Raw genomic sequence first — 20,242 nt, forward strand, 5'->3', positions numbered from 1 at the left:
ACTCCACCACTCCCTGTGTGACCTTGGGCGAGTTACTTCTCTTAGTCTCAGTACCATCCTAAAAGCATCAATAGTAACATTTATTTCATAGGGTTGTTATGAGAATTAAAAAGATACGTGTGTGTATGTGTGTGTGTGTGTGTGTGTGTGTGTGTGTGTGTGTGTAGAGTACTTAACACATTGCCTGGCTTATTATAAGCACTCAAAACATGTAATACTAAGCTCAGAATGCTAGTAAAATGAGTTCCGTTAAGTGTGGTGTGATGAAAGTCAAACCTTGTTTCGTGGCCTGATCCCTGTGCTGCACTGAAATTTTTTATTGGGATTAGTGCTAATAATCAGTGAGCCATCAGATAAGGCTTGAAAGTATTTTATTACAGCACTTGTTAAAGTGAACTTTGGCCTACAGAACAAAATTCTTAAAACACTGATCTCGACCATATTTTGGACAAAAGCACCATCCTTTTTCTAAAGAGTACTTACCTTTTTATATCTGGTGAATTTCTCCATCTAAAATTAAAATCAACCAGAAAACCTGGACATGTTTTATGACTCAATTATCAGCCACCTGGAAGTTATGCTCTTTAATCCATGGTCCAAACAGAATGAGCCAAAAATGATCACTTAGAGCTGAACTGGATTCAACAAATACACAACCAGTGCTGTTTTAGCCTTTACCTGCCAACTCCTCACACCATTTTACTGACCTATTTCCCCACAGTAAGAGGGTCAGGTTTTTCTGAGCAAATATCTTAATCTGTGAAGTTCAACAGGGGGAAAGTTGCCATTTCCTTCTGTTACTATTCTTCCCAGAGTAGACCAGAACAGGTGGAAAAAAAAGCATAGCTAATGTGGCCTTTTTAGTTTCTAGTTTCAGGGTGCATGGCGTGAGACAAGCTCAGGCACACTGTTCTTAACCCTTTTGACCCAGCAATTCCACTGCTGGGATTATATCCTAAGAACCCTGAAACACCAATCAAAAAGAACCTATGCACCCTAATGTTCACAGCAGCACAATTTACAATAGCCAAGAGTTGGAAGCAACCTAGGTGCCCATCAGTAAATGAATGGATCAAAAAACTATGTTACACTTACACAATGGAATTCTATGCAGCAGAAAGAAGGAAGGCGCTCCTACCCTTTGCAACAGCATGGATGGAACTGGAGAGCATTATGCCAAGTGAAATAAGCCAGGCAGTGAAAGACAAATATCATATGATCTCACCTTTAACTGATACCTAATCAACAAAACAAACAAGCAAGTAAAATATAACCAAAGACACTGAAATTGGGAACAAGCTGATAGTGACCAGAAGGAAGTAGGGGGAAAATGGGGAAAAGGGTGAAGCGTTTATAGGGACAACGGTAAAGGACACATGGACAATAACAAGGGGGGGGTGGAAACGGGAGGGAGGTGGGGAAGGTTGGGGTATGGGGGTGGGGGGAAAGGCAGACAACTGTACTTGAACAACAATAAAAATCAAAAATATTAAAAATAATAATAATAACATGTCCTTTGTAAAATGTAGCCTGAGCTCCATCAAGTGAATGCTTCAACGTGGGCCTCTGAATCTCAGAGAGTGACCCAAAGACGGAAGAACGGTTAGAGGCTTTCATTAGTACTGCGGCATCAGCAACGGCAGCAGATGCAAGAGCCCAGCGGCCACAGCCAGCAGTGTGGTGACACACCGGCCAGTGGCAGCAGCACCAGCAGGGGCCCTGGGACCAAGCTCCTCCCCCCTGAAGTCTGGCTGCATCCTCCGCTCTCTACTGGACATACTCATTTCCCAAGCCTGGCTTTCAGGCCTCCTACTACTACAGTAAGTTACCATATATCCTCCTAATACATCCCTTACAGCTTAACTTGACCAGACCAGGTTTTGTTTTCAACTCATAAGTCTAGCATAACAAATATTTACTGAGGAAGGATGGAATAGCAGACAAGAGTATCAGTGTCCAGAATGTCTGGGTTCATATCCTGGCCGTAAAACTTACTTGTTGTTTGATTTGGGCAATTTACTTAATCTTTGCCCCAGTTTCCTCATCTGTAAAATGGGGATAATAGAGGTGGCAACACTGCATGGAGTTATCTCAAGGATCAAATAGATTAACACAAATAAAAGTGCTAAGGACAGTATTTGTCACATAGTTAATGCACCAGGAATGGCAGCTACTTGTTTTCCTATTGCTGATAGCGGTGGTAGTGCTGTTACTTTGTTGCTGAGTGCTTACTAGGTTCAGAGTACACAGGGTACTACAGAGGCCACCATGGTCTATGCATAAAATTCCTCTCCCACGCACTGGCAGAGCAATCTGGAGGAGACAAAGTTTACTACATCACAAACAATGTTCTAAGGCCTCACTCTGGATAACACAGACTTCTGGGGTAATAAGACTACTTACTACATTTGTAAACTTGTAGGAATGACTCAATTTTCTAAGCCTGATTACTTAGGGGGCCACAGTTTGCTCGTACATGTTTCTGACGATTAAACAAAGCAATGCATGTGGCTAGAACAGCATCAGGCATACCGTAAGCATTTAATCACTCAATACTTGTTTTCCATATTTTTCCTTACATACTTCCATGAATGCAAAAATAACTCCGTAATACAAAACAAAGCAAGCCCTACTGTAATACTGATGAAAGTATATTTAGCATTTACAAATCTTGCATATAAGAAAAAGAGGCCACTCGCACACAAGCCACAGAAGCCACAGGAAAACCTACTGGAAGTGTCTAGATCGTTCTGAGCACCTTGGCAGGACCACGACCGGCACCTTAGCACGAGACAGACGGTAAATGCAACTCAAAGAACTCAATGGCTGAAACGTAACTCAGACCATCTTGAATCACTTTGTCCTTTAACATGCTCAACTGTCACTTTCCTCTAATATAAACAAGCAGAACGACGAAAGAAACTGATGGGTGGATTTCCCCCTATATTAGCAGCAAAGGGCAGCAGCAGGATGTGGATTTATATAATTGTGACTTAACTATCTGTGTGGAGAAAATTACAAGTGAAGTAATAAATGCAAGAGACCCTCTTTCCAAAGAATTCATCATTACTCAAAAGAATGAAAGATACCCTATGTCTTCAAAACATGGTCCTTTAAAAATTTTCAAACTGTTTTCACTGCATCCAGGGACACTCTTACCAGAGGATCTGATCATTAACTAGCCTGAGTACGTGGTCCTGGGCCAGGGAGACGGCCCACAGGAATAAGAGATGATTATATACAAGAAAACTGGTCAAATAAGTAAATATACCGGGAATGATGGGAACAAGATTTCTCACTGACAAGAAAGAGGGACATAAATATAGAAAGGAAGAGGTGAAAATAAACCATGTGATGTTGGGTTGTAATAAAAGTTGTCAGTACAGACTCGTGGGTTCTAGCAAAGAATAACCCTGGTGGGTTCTAACCCGCCAGGTAGTAGAATAACATACAAGAAATAAAACACATTTTCGTCAATAGCATCAGAAGTTTTGAAGAGTCAGAGGATAAAATCAGAAACAAAAAAGCATACAGCTACCGGAAGTACCTCCAGAATCTTTCTACCACAAACAACCATCCAAACTGAGAAAGCACAGATTATGGATAATTTTATTCTTCCCCGCAAAGTGTCTGTGGATGTGCAGGCTGCATTTCTCATCTGACATTACGGTTAACCGCTCAACACAATGAAGGAAAAGACTTTTCTTTCAAGGGATGTTCTTTCTACCATTCTCCTTGTAGAAAAATAAAGTGTTGCCCAGATTCAAGATTTGCAGGATCCATTCACATAAGACACAATGACAGACACTGTAGCTTTGGCCCAAATATTTCATTCTCATACCCCATGGTTATTCTTGATAACCATGAGGCATGTACTCCACAAACCAAGTTTAGAAGAGCAACTCACAACTGCAGAACTGAAGGGTTGAAAGGCACATGAAGCTCTGGATGATATATAGATAGGCACACAGACAGATACGTACACGTGTGTAGATGGGTGCACTGTGCATGTGTGAACATTCATGTATTTCCTGTCCACTCAGAAGGCCTGGAAACACTCCCATCCCCACACAATCTTCCACAGCACAGTCACACACTCATTCAATCGCTTTTCTATTATTGGATGTTTAAGGTTTCTGCTTTTTGGTCTTATAGCAACACTTCAGTAAACATCCTTCTTGTTAAATCCATGTATACATCATGACCTTATTCCCTGGAGTACTGATTAACTATGCTCATATACTCACACACAATACACACTCATTATAAAACTTTCAAACATTACAGACACTGAAAATTCCCCATTTAAAAAAAAGACAAAACAATTCTTATGTAATCAGAAAAACAATAGTTTGAAAGGCTATTACAAAAGATGACTGACAAATGAAAACGGAATTGAAACACCATGACTGCAAGTTGGTCAGAATAATGCAGAAACCCAAACGCCAGAGAAGTGGATGGCAAAGAGATGTCACATTAAAAACCCGATAACACATGTTTTGATGTATAACGAGGTTTTCAGGACCAGCCGAAGTGAGTGTCCCAGAAACCCAGGAAATATTACATTGTAATCAATATAGTGTCTCAACCAGCAGAGGGGGTTGTCTCCTGTCTGTCCCCTGTCATCCCTCCTACTACTGCCACACTGACGAGGAAAAATGGAGGTCATCCCCTGACCTTCTGTTCATCATTCCCAGCGGGAAAACTACTGAGGGCAGCGTGTTCACTGACAGGAGTGAACAGGAGCCCCTCTGGGAAAGGTCTGCGTGCATGGCGGTGCAGACCCAGGCAGCGGAGGGGAACACTCTGCCCCCCTTTGAAACAGCATCCAAAATGGGGAACGGGCTCCACTTCTGCCTCCCGTGTCGGCAGGGACTTGCAGCTACAGCAGTTTACTTTCCTCTATTTAAAGAGATCGTGTTTCTCTCCAGCATCCACTCACAGGAAAAGACATTCTTAATCTCTAGGCTGCTGACAGTCTGTTCAGTTTTCCGGAACAGCACTGCTACAGACAGAAAACCATGTGAGTAAAGCTTTCATGTATAGAAATTATGACTTAAGTAAGAATCCTAGTGTTTAAAGGCTGTATTTCCTATCTAAAAGTCATAAAGTAGATTTCCTTTTATAGTTCATGCTATTCCAAGGCACTTAAAAAATAATTGTTAACGAACATATCTAAGCAATTATTTTTTGAGCACCAGAGAGATGTTCCAACACTGCGCAAAAGTGGCCTGAAAATAACTCTTAAGATAATTACATGTACAATAAAACACTTAATATAAAATTATACAGCAACTGTTTAAACTAAAAAAGTCACAAAATGTTCGAGAACAGTTTTCTTCCACCAAGGCATCTAATTAATCTTGTGCGAGTAAAACAGAGACGAGCTAACCCGCCAGGTAGTAGAATAACATACAAGAAATAAAACACATTTTCGTCAATAGCATCGGAAGTTTTGAAGAGTCAGAGGATAAAATCAGAAACAAAAAAGCATACAGCTACCGGAAGTACCTCCAGAATCTTTCTACCACAAACAACCATCCAAACTGAGAAAGCACAGATTATGGATAATTTTATTCTTCCCCGCAAAGTGTCTGTGGATGTGCAGGCTGCATTTCTCATCTGACATTACGGTTAACCGCTCAACACAATGAAGGAAAAGACTTTTCTTTCAAGGGATGTTCTTTCTACCATTCTCCTTGTAGAAAAATAAAGTGTTGCCCAGATTCAAGATTTGCAGGATCCATTCACATAAGACACAATGACAGACACTGTAGCTTTGGCCCAAATATTTCATTCTCATACCCCATGGTTATTCTTGATAACCATGAGGCATGTACTCCACAAACCAAGTTTAGAAGAGCAACTCACAACTGCAGAACTGAAGGGTTGAAAGGCACATGAAGCTCTGGATATGGGAGCCAAACAGCATTTCCCATTGCTACACTGAACATACTGTTCTGGCAAAATGGCACAGACGAAGCCACCTTTGGAGTCAGGTCTGCAGGTGCTCCAGGGAGCTCCAGGGTGAAAAGGGTCCCCAAACACTAGGAAAGGCAGGTTAGCTCTTCAGCTCAAAGAACTAAAAGACTTGAATGAGGCAGAATCTGATAGCACTACTATGTCACTGGTAAAAGATTAGGTAAACATATGCAGCAGAGAGGGGTCATAAAGAGGTGGAAAAATGAACACCTCTGTATATTTACAGAGCATGGAATGCATTTAACTTTCAAAAGCTGCTCAGTAAGATTTATGCGCTGACGAACCCCTTCTGCTGAATGCTTTCTTCAAAGAACTGTTTAAGGATGCAACTGAGATGTCAACTTCAATACCATCATTAAAAAATACAGTGTTACAAGCACTCATCATGGGAATAATACCCACAGACGAGGCAACGCCAAATATAAAATCACAGGCCATTGTAGTTCGGAAGAGCTATAGAAAGCCTGAAGTCTTATCCCTCTATTGGTAGCTTATTTAAATGCAGGCAGAGGGAAGTGACGTGTTTGCCCGAAGACTAGATGTAATTAGCAAAATTACAAAGACTAAAACCCAAGCCCTCAGAGTTCCACCTTCCTGATTGAATGCATGTGCTATAGGAAGGTTCCTTCCCTTGACAACACACCACCATCAGCAGGAGGAAGAGGGGGAAAGAGAAGACAGTGCAGTTGGCCTGCAGGGAGTCATCCGGGCTAAGCAACGGGATGATCAATTTACACACAGTATCTCATTTAATCCCTATGGCAACCCTGTGAAGTAGATGCCATGATTGCTACTTTGCAGACGGAACAGAAGACACAGAGCAGTAACTTGCCCAAGAGATAAGAGTTTCTGTGATCTTTCCTAGGATCCCAGAGCCCATGCAGTTTCTGTCTAAACTCACCGGAGCAACTTTCCTCTTTAGGCCACCTGTGTTACAGCTAACTGCAGAGCCAGGCTAACTAAATAGAAATACATGGAAAATGCAGTATGTACTAATTAATCAATGTGCACATTCAACAATGCATCAATTATCCTGCACCTAAAGTATGTGGAACCAAGAACTAGAAGTGAAAAAAAATGTTCCAAGTCAGTGCTTCTCCACAAACTACGGGGCGGTCAAGGTCAGGACGGGGGTGGAATCAAAACCACCTGGAGCAATGTCACAGTATAGGAGCCATTCTCCCTCACCTCCAACCCCCAGTTCTGATGTTACACATGCCTGGGCGGGTGGGTACAAGAATCTGTGAGAGGAGGAGCTGGGGCAAGTGACTTGAGAATGTCTGTCAGCCACAGACCCAGAGAACAGACTGCGGGTGGCCAGGAGTGAGTGAAGGTGGGGGTCTGGGTGAAAAACGTGAAGGGATTAAGAAGTACAAATTGGTAGTTACAAATAGTCACGGGGATGTAAAGTACATCATAGGGAATAGAGACAATAATACTGTAATAACTATGGTGCCAGGTGGGTACTGGCAATATGGGGTGGAACACTTTGTAAAGTATAAATTGTCTAAGCACTATGCTGTCCACCAGGAACTAATACAAAATAATACTGAATGTCAACTGTGATTGAAAAATAAAATGGAAAGTTCTTTAAAATAACGTGCCTGTCAGGTAATTTGGAGACCCAGCAACACATCCTACACCCCATCCAGTGAAAACCACCATCCCGAGCTGTAAGGGGAGTGGGGGGAGCATTTCTGTGCCCGGAGGGAAAGGACTGAGGGAAGTACTGCCAGGGGAGGACAGTGGGCCAGAATGAGAGAAACAGGATGTGGTAGTAAGAAGCCTCGGGGTAAAGGACCAGGCAAAAGCAACAACACCAAAAATGTTTACATGAAAAGACACAGAAATCAGAAAGCACAGCAGTCTGGGCCATTAGCTATGGGGCAAGTCATCTCGGAGATTTCAGCCCCTGAGAGAATTGCAGCATTCCAGTACAACACGATCATGGATACAACAGTGCTGAAATCAAATTGCGCTTACTAGAATGTGTTTAAGTCAGACAAACGTACATACTTTAAACATTTTTCTTCTAAAATGGTTATCAGATTCTCTGACTGGGTAAAGAGTCACTGATTCTGAATGTCTACTTACGTGAAAGTGGTGGGTGAAAAGCAACATAGTTTAGCAGGGAAATGGAAGATGAGTTGTGGAGTCAGAGAGACGTGAGTTCTGACAGTTCAGAGGGTTGGTAGTCTTCAGCAAAAGGAATGTAGACAGAATCAGTGAAGAAGTGAGCTTTCCAGGGGTGAGGGGTGCAGCATTGGAGGGGAAGTTCCAGAGCTTGCCAGGACAGGATCCGAGGACCACCGACACTCAGGGATGCCAGGGGAGCTGGGGAAGCTTGTAAAGGTAACCAGAATCCCTGGGCGGGGCGGGGGTGGGGGGGGCGCCTCAAGGACCTACAGTCACCAAACCCATGACAGCAGAGTGTTTCCAAAAGGGGGAAATGCCCATTCTGTCCCATGCTGCAGAACAGTGAAGACAAATACACAAAGAGCATCCCCTAGGCATAGTGAAATGAGAGGTCATTGGTATTTTGGTTAGAACAGATACAAAAGAAATAAGTAAACTAAAGAATTTTGGGAAAACAGAAAGGGAAATTTAGCTGGGGATGAGGGGGAATGTTGGTATGTGGGGATTTTTTAATGAATAAGAACAACTTACATACGTTTAGATGCTGATGGGAATGAGCAAGTAGAGAGAGGCTAAAGGTACGGGGAGGGGAAAATGGCCAATAAATGGAGTAAGGCCTCTCAGATTTTTTGGAAGGAAATGGGAGCCATAGCACAGCAGAGGAACTGGACTCGGGAGGAAGGAAACCAAGAAGCAGATCCGACTCGAGGGCCTTGAGGAAGTTCCTGTCTAACGTCTTCTATCTTCTCCAAGAAGCAGCGGGTAGGTCATCTGCTAAAAATGAAGGAGCCTCAAGGTGGGCAGAAGACTTAAAAGTTTGAGAAAAGCAGAGATTTCAAATCACCACCACAAAGAATTTAAGAGGAATATGAGCCTCCTCCAGTCTCTTCCTTGAGTTCACACCCTAAACTATGGACCTTTGTGACCACAAGAAACAGTTGAGATGCACCCTAAATGTCAGATTTGAAAACTGGGATTCTTTCTGTCTTCAACCAGCATCCTACACACCTCGGCGCACAGAGGAGAAGGACCTACCTACATTTGAATGTGTAATAGCCCGACAGACAGTTCCATCAGCAAATTTCAAAAAATCAATTTTAGACTCATATTTTAATAAACAGCTTATATTAAAACATGAAACTAAAAAATACAATATGTAATCAAATTGAAAATTGAAAGTAAGACACAATACTGCAGTGGAAAAACTCCTAAGTCATGCTTATTTTTATTTAGAATTTAATTTCTAGTATTAAACATTCCTTTTCAATTTGTTGTGGGTCGAGAGGTTATTAACAACATAAAAAAGGGTTAATAGAAAAGTACGGTGTAGGACAAAGATGTGTTATTATATTTTGCATGAATGCCCATTATTAGGAAATTACCAGTTCTTAAAAACAACCATTCCTAGTTCATTACTGGATTGCCAATTACATCAAAATCCATTTCCTACTGTATTTTATTTTCCTACTTATTAGTACTCTGGAGACAAAAAGCACAAGTTACAATATAAACTATACTTCTATACCTACAATGCTTTTAAGCATTAAAAAACTTATATTAGCAGACACTGCATCCATAAAGCAGAATGTAATCAAAATAAAAGAAACAAGAAAAATCTCATGTGAATTACAAATATACAAGTAGAAATAATTTTTAAATCAATAAAATACTTTAAAGTTGAGAAAATCTTCCAGCAAGCAGTGCAAAAACATAATGATAAAAAATAAAAATGTAAAATATTCACACCAAAGCACACCATTGTGAAATGTCTGAATACAAAGATAGAGAAAACCCCAAAAACTTCTAAAGAGAAAAACACAAGGAATCACAATGGCAGTGGATTTCTTAAAAGTAACACTGGAAGCTAAAAGACCTGGAGAAATGGCTTCAAGATTCCAAAGAAAACATTAACTTTCTACACAGAATTTAACACCTGGACAGACGTTCATCTCCGTGTCACACTAGAACAGTGCCAGGCATGGGAAGTGCAGCAGACAGAGACTCACCAATATCTGCTCCCCCTTTCCTTCTTGGCACCCAGATGACTATCCTTCCAGATTTCTCCAAGTTAGGCAAGGCCATGTGTTAACACCAAGTGCCTGTGAGCAGAAGTGACAGGGGCCACTTCCTGACCTAAGCCCAAAGAGACAGGTATGAACTCCATGCTTTCTGCAGAAGCCTCGCATTGACATGGTACAGCCACAAGACTCAGTTTGGGTCACTGAGTGACCACAGGACAGACAGCTGCCCTGGAGACTTATCTGACCTCTGGTAGACTTGTCTGAGTCACGAGAGACTTGAGAAATTAAACCATGAGGCTTATTTTATGAGGCTTATTTGTAGCACAGTGCAGCCTAACCAATATATAACCTACCAAAAACATTTCTCACTCCACCAGTTCTCAAAGTTAACAGCTACCCTGTGACCCAGAAATTTCATTCCTAGGTAAAATACCCAAAAGAAATGAGTATACGTGTCTAAGAAAAGACAGGTACGAGACTATTTGTAGTAGCTGCAGTTATAATATCCAAATACTTTACATTTATACCACATACCACAGTAAAAAACAAAGAGATTATTTATAAAAGATATAAATTAGGGCATATAGTTTTTTATCCAACTGAATCACAACTAGTTTATTTCCAGATCTGCCTTAAATATTATGCTTACTCATGTTTTCCCTTACTCTAGCCTTAAATCTTAACTGAAATCTGTGACTAAAAGCAGACAAGAAAAATTAATATATAGAAACAAAGGGACATCTGCTTCAAACAGACCTTTTATGGTTTATTGCAACTGGCCAAAACACACATGCACTACAAGAAAGGGAACAAAGATCAAAATCACAAAAAGATATTTGTGAACTCTCAAGAATTTAAATCTGGCAAGGGCTAAAAATATTGATGAGTATAGAGGGGAGTGTACAGCAATGAGAATGGCCTAATATATTTTTCTAGAATATTCAGAACTCTTGTATCCCTGATTGCTTCATCCTAGACACAGCTGACAGTATCGGGGTCCAGACTGAAATCTCTGGTCCAGACTGTTGTGCCTTTTGATTTCATATATCGTTTTATTAAAACATTCTTGCTTTGTTTCAGCTGCTCCTTTGCTATTAAACAGTTTACTGTCACATCGACTTTCACTCATTCTGGCCCACTGTCCTCCCATCTGTACTTCCCTCACTCCCTTCCATCTGGGCACAGACACACACTCCCCTCACTTATCATGAATGTACAGGAATGTATTGAATATTCCAAGCTAAAAGACTGTATCTTCCAGCTCACTTGCAGCCACGTGTGGCCATGCAGTTGAGTTAGGGTCAAAGAGAGGTAAGCCAAAGTGTGTGAGATTTGGGGTAGGACAAGCCCTTCTTTCCCATTGTCTAGCAGATTAGTGTAAAGGCTGGAGCTTCATTCAGAAGCTGGCGTAGACAATGAAGACCCCTGAGCACGAGTAGAAGCCGCAGGCTTTGGAAGTGGAAGATAAAAGTAGCAGTTCTCCGAGAATTTTGTGAGGCTGCACAACACCCCTGAAATAACCTCCAGAATTAACATAAGAGACTAAATTCTCAGTGTTTAAACCACCGATTTACAATCACAAGCAATTCTCAACAGATAAACAACTGCATTAGGAGTGACAGGTAGTCAGAGAGATGGGATGATAGAGTCACAGAAAGATACTCATGAGATATTAGCAAGTCCAATGGGTAGACTAAGGAAAAATACACTAAATACAATCTTTCTTTTTATTTAAACTTGTAAAAAGGGTGGAAGTTGCATGTTGGTATAAATGAAGAAAAAAGTCTAGATAGTTGTAAACTGCAGGGTTGTTTCTAGGGGAGGAGATTATGGGGAACAAACACCTTCCCTCATTACTGGTTGGCATTTTTATGTTTAACACTGATCAGGCATAACCTCCAAAATTAGAATAAAATATGTCTTTCATTTGGTATTCACACATCTACAAATAGCATTAAAAATTTTTAGTTAAACTACTTTTTTTATAATGACTTTTTAAAAAAATAGGAATTTGTACTTATTTTAGCTATTAGTGATCTCTAGTGTACAAAATGTACTTAAGACAGAGGTAAAGTCTATTTCTTTACTATCTAATTACAAAAAACAACAGCGTGTTACCGGAACAGCAATGTCTTACTGTAATCAGCCGGATAATAAGTCATGAATCTCAAAGATGAATATGAAATAGTATTCACAGAAGCCGTTTGCAAAAATAGGAGTACAAACAGGCTTAGCAGAGTTATTAATAATTCCACATTCTAAAAACCACAAAGATTAACATAAAAAAAAGAAATTTCCTCCATCATATTATAATAAACTTTGCATAAAAGACTTGCCTGGAGTGATTATTGCATTTAGTAACAAAGCAATACAGAATAAAATAAAAGTTAATAATCTATTGCATGGAAATAACTATTCACCTACGCACTCAAAAGGAAATCTAAAAAGCTCATGCAGATAGGCAACTTCTAAGATTTATACAAGGATGAGTGATCTTAGCCATGATTTCTCATAGATGCACCCTCTGATCCAAACATTTGTGATCTGGATCAGTAATTTCTAAAATATGCTCTCTCCTTCCAGATCCCCACCACGTCATCTGCCAAGAAAGAACTGTGTCTCCCTCGTAGGACATGTACCTACCTTCCCACTGGCCTGTCAGCACCAGGGTCCTGTTAATTACCACGTCGATTTCGGCAGCTCCATCTTCCACAGCCAATCTGATCTCTTCTAATCGTGTTTTTAAATGAGTCTGTCCAGATGGAAAGCCAGTGGCCACTAGTAGAGAAAAAGAAGAACAAAAAAAAAAGGAAGAAATTTTATTTGGTCAGTATCTCAAAGAACAATTTCAGACCAAAAAAGCCCCCAGCATTTAATGACTAACGCATTAATGACACTTAAGGATTTCATGCATACCCTGAAAAGTTCAGTGTGAAGAAGCAGAAGGCGATCTCACATTGTACTGGCATTAGGACAAACATTAGTATTCTAGCCTCTAGTAGACTTGAAATTAAATTGCTTCAGACATGTTCATGAGGCTGCTCCGAGTAAATAGAAATTTTAAAATATTATCCTCACACTGATGCTTACAAAACAGTAGCTACATCCATACCTTGATGGGCACTAATTCTGAATCCTACTCTTGATCAGTGGGCCAGCAATGTATTCTTGATTTACCACTTTTAGCTGTTGTAACCAAAGTGTAATATACGTTTCTCTCATAGCCTACCTTAAAACAACCAGCCAAAGAGATAGAAATGAAGGAAAAAGAATAATGAAAAAACACCTGATTGGTCCAGAAAACTGGGACAGGGACAGAGCTGGGAAGAACAGGGCCAAGTATAAAAACAAGAAAAGTGAACATACAACTACACCTTTGAAAAAGTATTACCAATTTTTACAAGGGCATCATTAACTCCATTCTGGGGTCTAAAGATAACCTGTCCTGTTGCCTTGATGTTAATAAGTGCCTTGGGTCTGCTACCTTAGAGGAATCTCTGTTGTACAGAGGAAAAGCTGAATTGACCGAGGCTGATGAAAAATTAACGTCGATAAAGGTATAGCTGCCAAATACTTTGGGAATCTTCACAAAAGTTATATATAAATACTGTATATTATGTTTCTTTGATGTGTTTCTGATAAAATAAATTAATCATCATTATAGACTCCTTTTTTAAAGCTCCAAGATATTCCTCCAGCATCTTTTTTTTTAAAGATTTTATTCACCTATTTTTAGAGAGGAGGGAGGGAGAAAGAATGGGAGAGAAACATCAATGTGTGAGAGATACATTGATCAGTTGCCTTTCACGTGCCTCCAACTGGGGTCCTGGCCCACAATCCAGGCATGTGCCCTGATTAGGAATAGAACTGGCAACCCTTCGGTTCACAGGCTGGCTCTCAATCCACTGAACCACACCATCCAGGGCCTCCAACATCTTTTAAAAGTAGAATCTACTGTTACCTCTATCGTCCATCCATCTGATACGAGGCAGACACACACATGCACACACATTGAAGCTTTTAAAAAGAATTTTCTTTCCTTTATGCCAAATCCTACAGGGCCTACCTTAAGCCAATAACTCTAACATACCCTCTTTTCTTTATTTTCCAGGCTTTAAGGTGGCTCTCATCATCTCCCACACACAGTGATAGGTCTCCCTAACTCTAATTCACCCTCTCAAATTTGTCCACTACCATGCCCCAACTCAGTACATCATCAAGTTGATCACAGCCTGCCTCTGCTTAAAACCTTTCAGTACCTTCCCCAGTGCCACACCATGGCATGGTCTCCCCATAGATCTCCAGCTTCAACTCCCATCGTGTTGGGAATTGCCCTGCCTGGTCTCAGAAGCTGTAAACCCCGTGGCTAAGGCTGAGTAAAAAGGCCTTGGGACCATAAGCCATTAAGCAGACAAAGCTTAGCTTCCTTGTAGGGGTGTCAACTCTGCTCCCCTTTACTTCATCCTGCTTGGCCCAGAGCGGATGACCAATCAGTCAGCCAATGACGGGTAAGACTCCTCAAAGGAGGGACAACCTAAGACAAGTATAGCTGTGAAGGGGCCCTCAGGGAAGGACTTGGGGGGCTATAGAAAAAGGGGATGATGGACCCCCACCCCTTGGCTTTGACATAGCCTGAGTCCTCATTCTGTCTGCTAGAAGTCTCCTGATCTCTTGGCTGTCTTACTTCCCCTACCAGACTTAAGCCTGAAATAATGCCTTAAGCCTGAAACAATGCTAGAAGTGGGTGCAGCCCTGTGCTGGAAAGGACGGATTCCCCAGGGCAATCAGGCCTAAGAAAGAATGCATAAAATCCCGTGAAACCTGCTTTGCTAACACCCTCAATTTAAATGATAAGGGTCCAAGCATGAAATGAGTTTGTTGTTCTCCAGTTTTGTGGCCCTTTAGCTATCTGACCCTAACTCAAAATAAGCCCTCATAGTTCTTTGAATATTTTCTATTGTTTGGTCATTACTGCCTGACAATGACTAATGAGCTTTACCTATATTCCCTGTGTTCCTATGCAAATTAAACACAATATAAGCCCATTGAGGAACAGGCTCCTGGCCCCTCTCCTTTGAGAGATCAGCCACCTTCCCTCCCCAAGCAGATCATGTCTTGGTAGACTTATTCTCATCCATGGTGGCTGGGGGGGCCCTGCGGGCAGAGCCTCCCCACACACCACAGTTCCTGCTCTATCCCACCTTAAGATCCAACAATTGCAAACCACCTGCAGTTCCACCAAACTTGCTTCTGCGCCTGCGCCTGCACCCACACTGGTTCCTCCATATAAAATGCCATTCCTTATCTTATCAACACTGTGAACTCCTCCTCACCCTTTAAGACTCAGGGCAGTTTTACCTGACAAATACTCCCTTACTCTCAGTGCCACCAACCTCTGCAGAATAAATCAGTCCCCACTCAGAGTTACAACTGTACTTTTCACATGTCCTTATTATCATATTTTTACATATATATAAAATATTACATATCTGGCATTATGATTTTTTTAACTTAACTATTCTTCCAAAACAACTAAGTTTTCTTAAGAACAGGGAAACAGTTCTATAGTCTTGGGAATTAATATAATTCCCTTTAAGGGAATTAGTAATTACTTAATCAATAAATTTCATTGCTACTTAGAAGGCAATTAATAAACACTAAAAGAATAAATAAATACAACCAATCAAATACATAAAACTAATTAAAATAATGGTAGAGAACTATAATGCCCCAAGGCGTCTGAGCAGAAGAGCTGGAAACATGTTGAAAGACAACAACAAAGGCCACACCAGCCTCACCTGATGCCACAGGGATGTCACAGCCTGCAGCTTTCAGCGCTTTCACCGCGTCGCACACTCGGGCTGGGTAGACACAGACAGCCGCTGTGGTGATGCCTGTGAAGAAAGCAAGCAGAGCAGCCTTCTGTGTGAGAAGTTCAAGTGGCACAATGTGCTTTTAATTATTATTTATAACATAACACTGGCAGAAATCAAAGTAGGGGAAACAGTAATTCCCCTACAATGGCACAAAAAATAAATAAATAAAAGGGATTTTATTTTCCACATTCCCTTCCAGTTCCTGACAACACGGATCCCTTTCTCACCATTATGGTCATAACAGAACAATTGTGGTGCATTCTTTGAAGTTAATATAACACCACTTTTTAAAAATTCTTTTTTTAATATTTTTAAGCATTTTTTAATTTTTTTAAAGATTTTATTTATTTATCTTTAGAGGGGAAGGGAAGGAAAGAAGGACAGAAACATCAATGTATGGTTGCCTCTCGTGAGTCCCCTGCTGGGAACTGGCCTGCAACCCAGGCATGTGCCCTGACTAGGAATCGAACCGCAATCGTGTGGTTCGCAGGCCAGCGCTCAATCCACTGAGCTACACCAGCCAGGGCTAAAAATTCTTAAATAATAAACTTGGTGGTCTTGCCTTGATCAAAATATCTTATTTCATGCAATTAACAAAATCCAGATTTGTCCAGCAGTCAGACAGTGAATTAAAAAAATGGAAGTGAGCCTTACAGGGTAGTACAGCAAAATAACATTTAACTAATCCTAGGTACCCTCTTTTGTAAGAAATAATACAATATAAATCTGGAACCCCCAATCTGAGGTATAAGCTTTTAAAAAAATTAAAAGACCAAATAGCCACTTAAAAAAAATTGCATAATAACATAAAGCTCCTATGGAGTTACTACATTTTTTAGCCCTCTCCCCCAAAGTCACTACTGTTCAGTGCTATTAATAGGTGCTGTTTTTATTGTCAACTCAAAAGAAACATCATAAATATTTTTCAAAAGCTATAGAGTTTTTTGGTCTACAGTTTATCTACGAATTACTAGCCAAATGCAACATCTCCAGTTGCACTCACTCCAGAAAGGTCCCTTCATGGGAAGCCCTGGCTCCTAAAACCAGCCCAGCAAGTCACAGGGGACGTCTCCTTGGAAATAGCATCTCGCCTTCCAGGTCTTGGCTTCCTCATTTGGAAATAAGGTGATCAACTCTCAGAGGTCTCCTCTCTTTCTAAAATGTTAAGGTTCCGTACTTATAGCAACTCTAGAAAGTTGCTATAAGTACATTCATGTATACTAAAAGAGTGAATGTAACTTTTTCAAAAGATCGAACTTCATGTACAAGCATGCAATATTTCTCATTTGCATTTATCCTCAAAAGTATTCCATTTACTCACAGAAAATACTTTATGTATGAGATGTGATTATTAAGTAATGAGACGGGCTTTTCCACATGTGGCTAGGGAATCAGAATCAGTATTTTAGACTCACTAGATGGAAAATTTCTAAAACTGAAGAAGCAGAAAGAAAAACTGAGAAACTCTCTGCCAGAAACATTAATCCATGACGGTAAGAAGTGGATTAAACATAAGACTCAGATTCTTTCCCTGCCGTTTTCGGAGACAGATCTCAACTAGCCGTCTATGTCCATAATTCTATTGTGGCTGGTATTGCTGGTATCATCATGTTAGCAGCTAAATCTTAAGTCCCGTTAGGTTGAGTCATCAGCATCGTAAAAAGGTAAACACCGTAGATTCACCATAACGTACCTTTGTCGTGCATGTTTAAAGCTTTTAGGAGATCTTCCCGGATTGGGTACTTGGCTTTATAACAGAGCCTTTTAATGTTGGAATAGGTGTCATCGCCTGAAAGTGTAGTAAGATCTATAAAGGTAACAGCTTTCAGAAGCCAAGCAGCCTGGTTTGAAGACAAATAAAATAAGGTTAAAAAAATCAACCTGCAACCCAGTTAGCAGAGACTCACTACACAGACATGCGTGCTAAAATCTGACATCTCTGCCACTGCAAGGCCGATCACTCTGTCACGATACCAACTGCTCGACAGTGACCAACATCCCAAACATTACATAGAATTAAATAACAGGGTGGAAGAGTAGCCCTAATTTTTTTCTCCCAAAGACAGTCCCAATATAAGTCCTTAATAAATCACGCTTCTCCACACCTGACTTCTCTCATTCAAAGGAGCCCTCCGTGGCTACCCCAAGATGGGACAAGGTGGGAATGAGAGCATTTCTATCTTACACTCTACCTCCAGCCCTGGGGTCTCGGGTGAGGCATTATAAAAAGGCTCCTGAACTTGAACTTGGTTTGTTTCCATTTAATCCGATTCCATTTTTAAAATAATACTCATATTTCCCAACGCCTTCTGATGGATTTTTTTTTTAACTTTTCAATGAGAATATTTCCAAGGATGAACACAATGTGAGATGTCACCCGAAAGGATCCAACCACAACACTGTGGCTCCCCGGTAAAGTGGACTCTCAGCTCCCTTCAGTCCTGCGATGCACAGCACGTCTTGGGTTGGTATCCACGGGAGAACGTGCTTACCGCAAGCACGCCACAAAACATCGTTTTCTGAATTTTGACAAATGATTCATGAAAATTAATAGTCAGGAAAACACGATGGTCAAAGGAGGTCACCTAAGGGCCTCAACAGTGGGCACATCAGGTGTGGATGTTACGGCTGGAAAATTAAAATAGAAGGCATCCGAAGGAGGTATGTCTAAGAACCTGAATCAATGTGTTGAGAAAATATGCCATTTGATGCACTCATGAATAAAGATGCCTCGACATCATTTGCGGCTTTGCCACTCAAGAGTGAGAACATTTTTTAACTTGTTGGGATAAATGTGTTATCTTTCTCCCACCCATCACCATCTTACATGAATTATTAAAATAAGTCCTGGACAGCTGCAATCTTTTAAGGTGAGATGCATCTTGAGTGAAATTCAATACTGTGGCCTTGGGGGAAGAGCCCAGGCACTGTAAACTGCAGGCACAGAGTGTTCGAGAAGAACCCTTACTTGCCACTCCTTTTTCAGGGTTCTGCGCGCCTGGATTTGCTCTGCCCGCCTCAGAACTGCCGGCTGATTCACTTGTATTTTGGAGATCCAGCTGAGGTCTAAAGGGGAATGAAGAATACCTTATAAAGCTTAAACATTTTATTAAATATATTCACCTATCTCTTACATGGTCCTTGAAAGGCCGTATTTATCATTTGGCATGAAAGTTCTTGTAACGCCTATGTGTTGTTTTTTTTTTCACACAACTGCAAATAAAGAGCCTTACTGAAAGAAGCCCAGGCATGAAAAGGCATACTTCATGTAAAGTTCAGCACATTCAGAGTGGGACACACCTAACAATGGGGGGGAAATGTTGTGTTACCCAGGCCACGTGCCTCGCTTCTGACAGCAAAGACTTATGTGTGAGTGCCCAGCCCAGGAGAGCAAGTGATTAATGCACACTTAAGTGAATTAATGTGGGGGCTCACAGGTATCCCTGACTACTACCCCCTTACTGACAAGATTAATATCGACTCTACGCTGATGGGCGACAGCCCATTCCTTCCTAAAAGGAGAATTTTTCAGAATGTTATTAGAAATCACAACATTGATATAACAGAAGTCAGAAAAATGCAAACGAGCGGCTCGAAATTCCAGGAGATATCTATCACTGGTGCTTTGGTTTTGAAGTGCTCTCTCCTACCACCAGCCCACCCTCCTTTCTCTCTGGTCAGCTGTAATTTCGACGGTAAGGCCCAACCTAAGTGGGTTGCTTTGTGAAAACACCGCCAGCCCCCCAGAGCCCACAGTTGCATATCCCCCTACTGTGGAACTTGCACTTAGTTCATCAAGGAGTTGTGGTAAAATTGTCTCTCGTACTTCGTATATTTTGAGTCACCACCTTATTCATCTTTGAGTGTCGAAACCAAATACAGTGTCTGCTGCACATGTATTTCCACGACACCCACCCACACTGTGTACACAGGCGCCTCACAGTAAATGGGGCATGGACCCATTTACCTTCTAGCAACCTCATGGTTTTAAAGAATCTTCTTAGAGGAGCCTTAAAAGACTATGGTGGAAAAAGTTACTCACTAAGAAATGTGTCACAATTCAACAATTATTTATTTTGTAATGGGGAAAACTGCTGATTGCATACTGTTCTATGTAACAACACAAATAATAAACTATTCACATCCACCACAAAGATAAAACCACAAAGAAAACCCGTTTCTACAAAAGACATTCTTTCTCTCTCATTTCTATTTGACTCTTATCAA

The 20,242-nt window shown here is 40.9% G+C and overlaps 1 protein-coding gene across 1 annotated transcript in view; it reads right to left on the reverse strand.

The window, feature by feature from the left end:
- Positions 1-20,242, reverse strand: part of DERA (deoxyribose-phosphate aldolase) — a 96,531-nt gene that overhangs the window by 46,715 nt on the left and 29,574 nt on the right. Inside the window, exons 2-5 of the mRNA XM_037033808.1 lie at positions 18,984-19,081; positions 17,709-17,856; positions 15,938-16,033; positions 12,783-12,917 (exon numbers count right to left, since the gene is read on the reverse strand). Of these exons, the coding sequence (XP_036889703.1) occupies positions 12,783-12,917; positions 15,938-16,033; positions 17,709-17,856; positions 18,984-19,081 (477 nt within the window). The remainder of the gene's footprint in view (positions 1-12,782; positions 12,918-15,937; positions 16,034-17,708; positions 17,857-18,983; positions 19,082-20,242) is intronic.

The sequence above is a fragment of the Sturnira hondurensis genome, unplaced genomic scaffold (genome assembly GCF_014824575.4).
Source record: "Sturnira hondurensis isolate 20B ecotype Veracruz unplaced genomic scaffold, ASM1482457v3 Scaffold0021795, whole genome shotgun sequence".
Lineage (NCBI taxonomy): Eukaryota > Metazoa > Chordata > Mammalia > Chiroptera > Phyllostomidae > Sturnira > Sturnira hondurensis.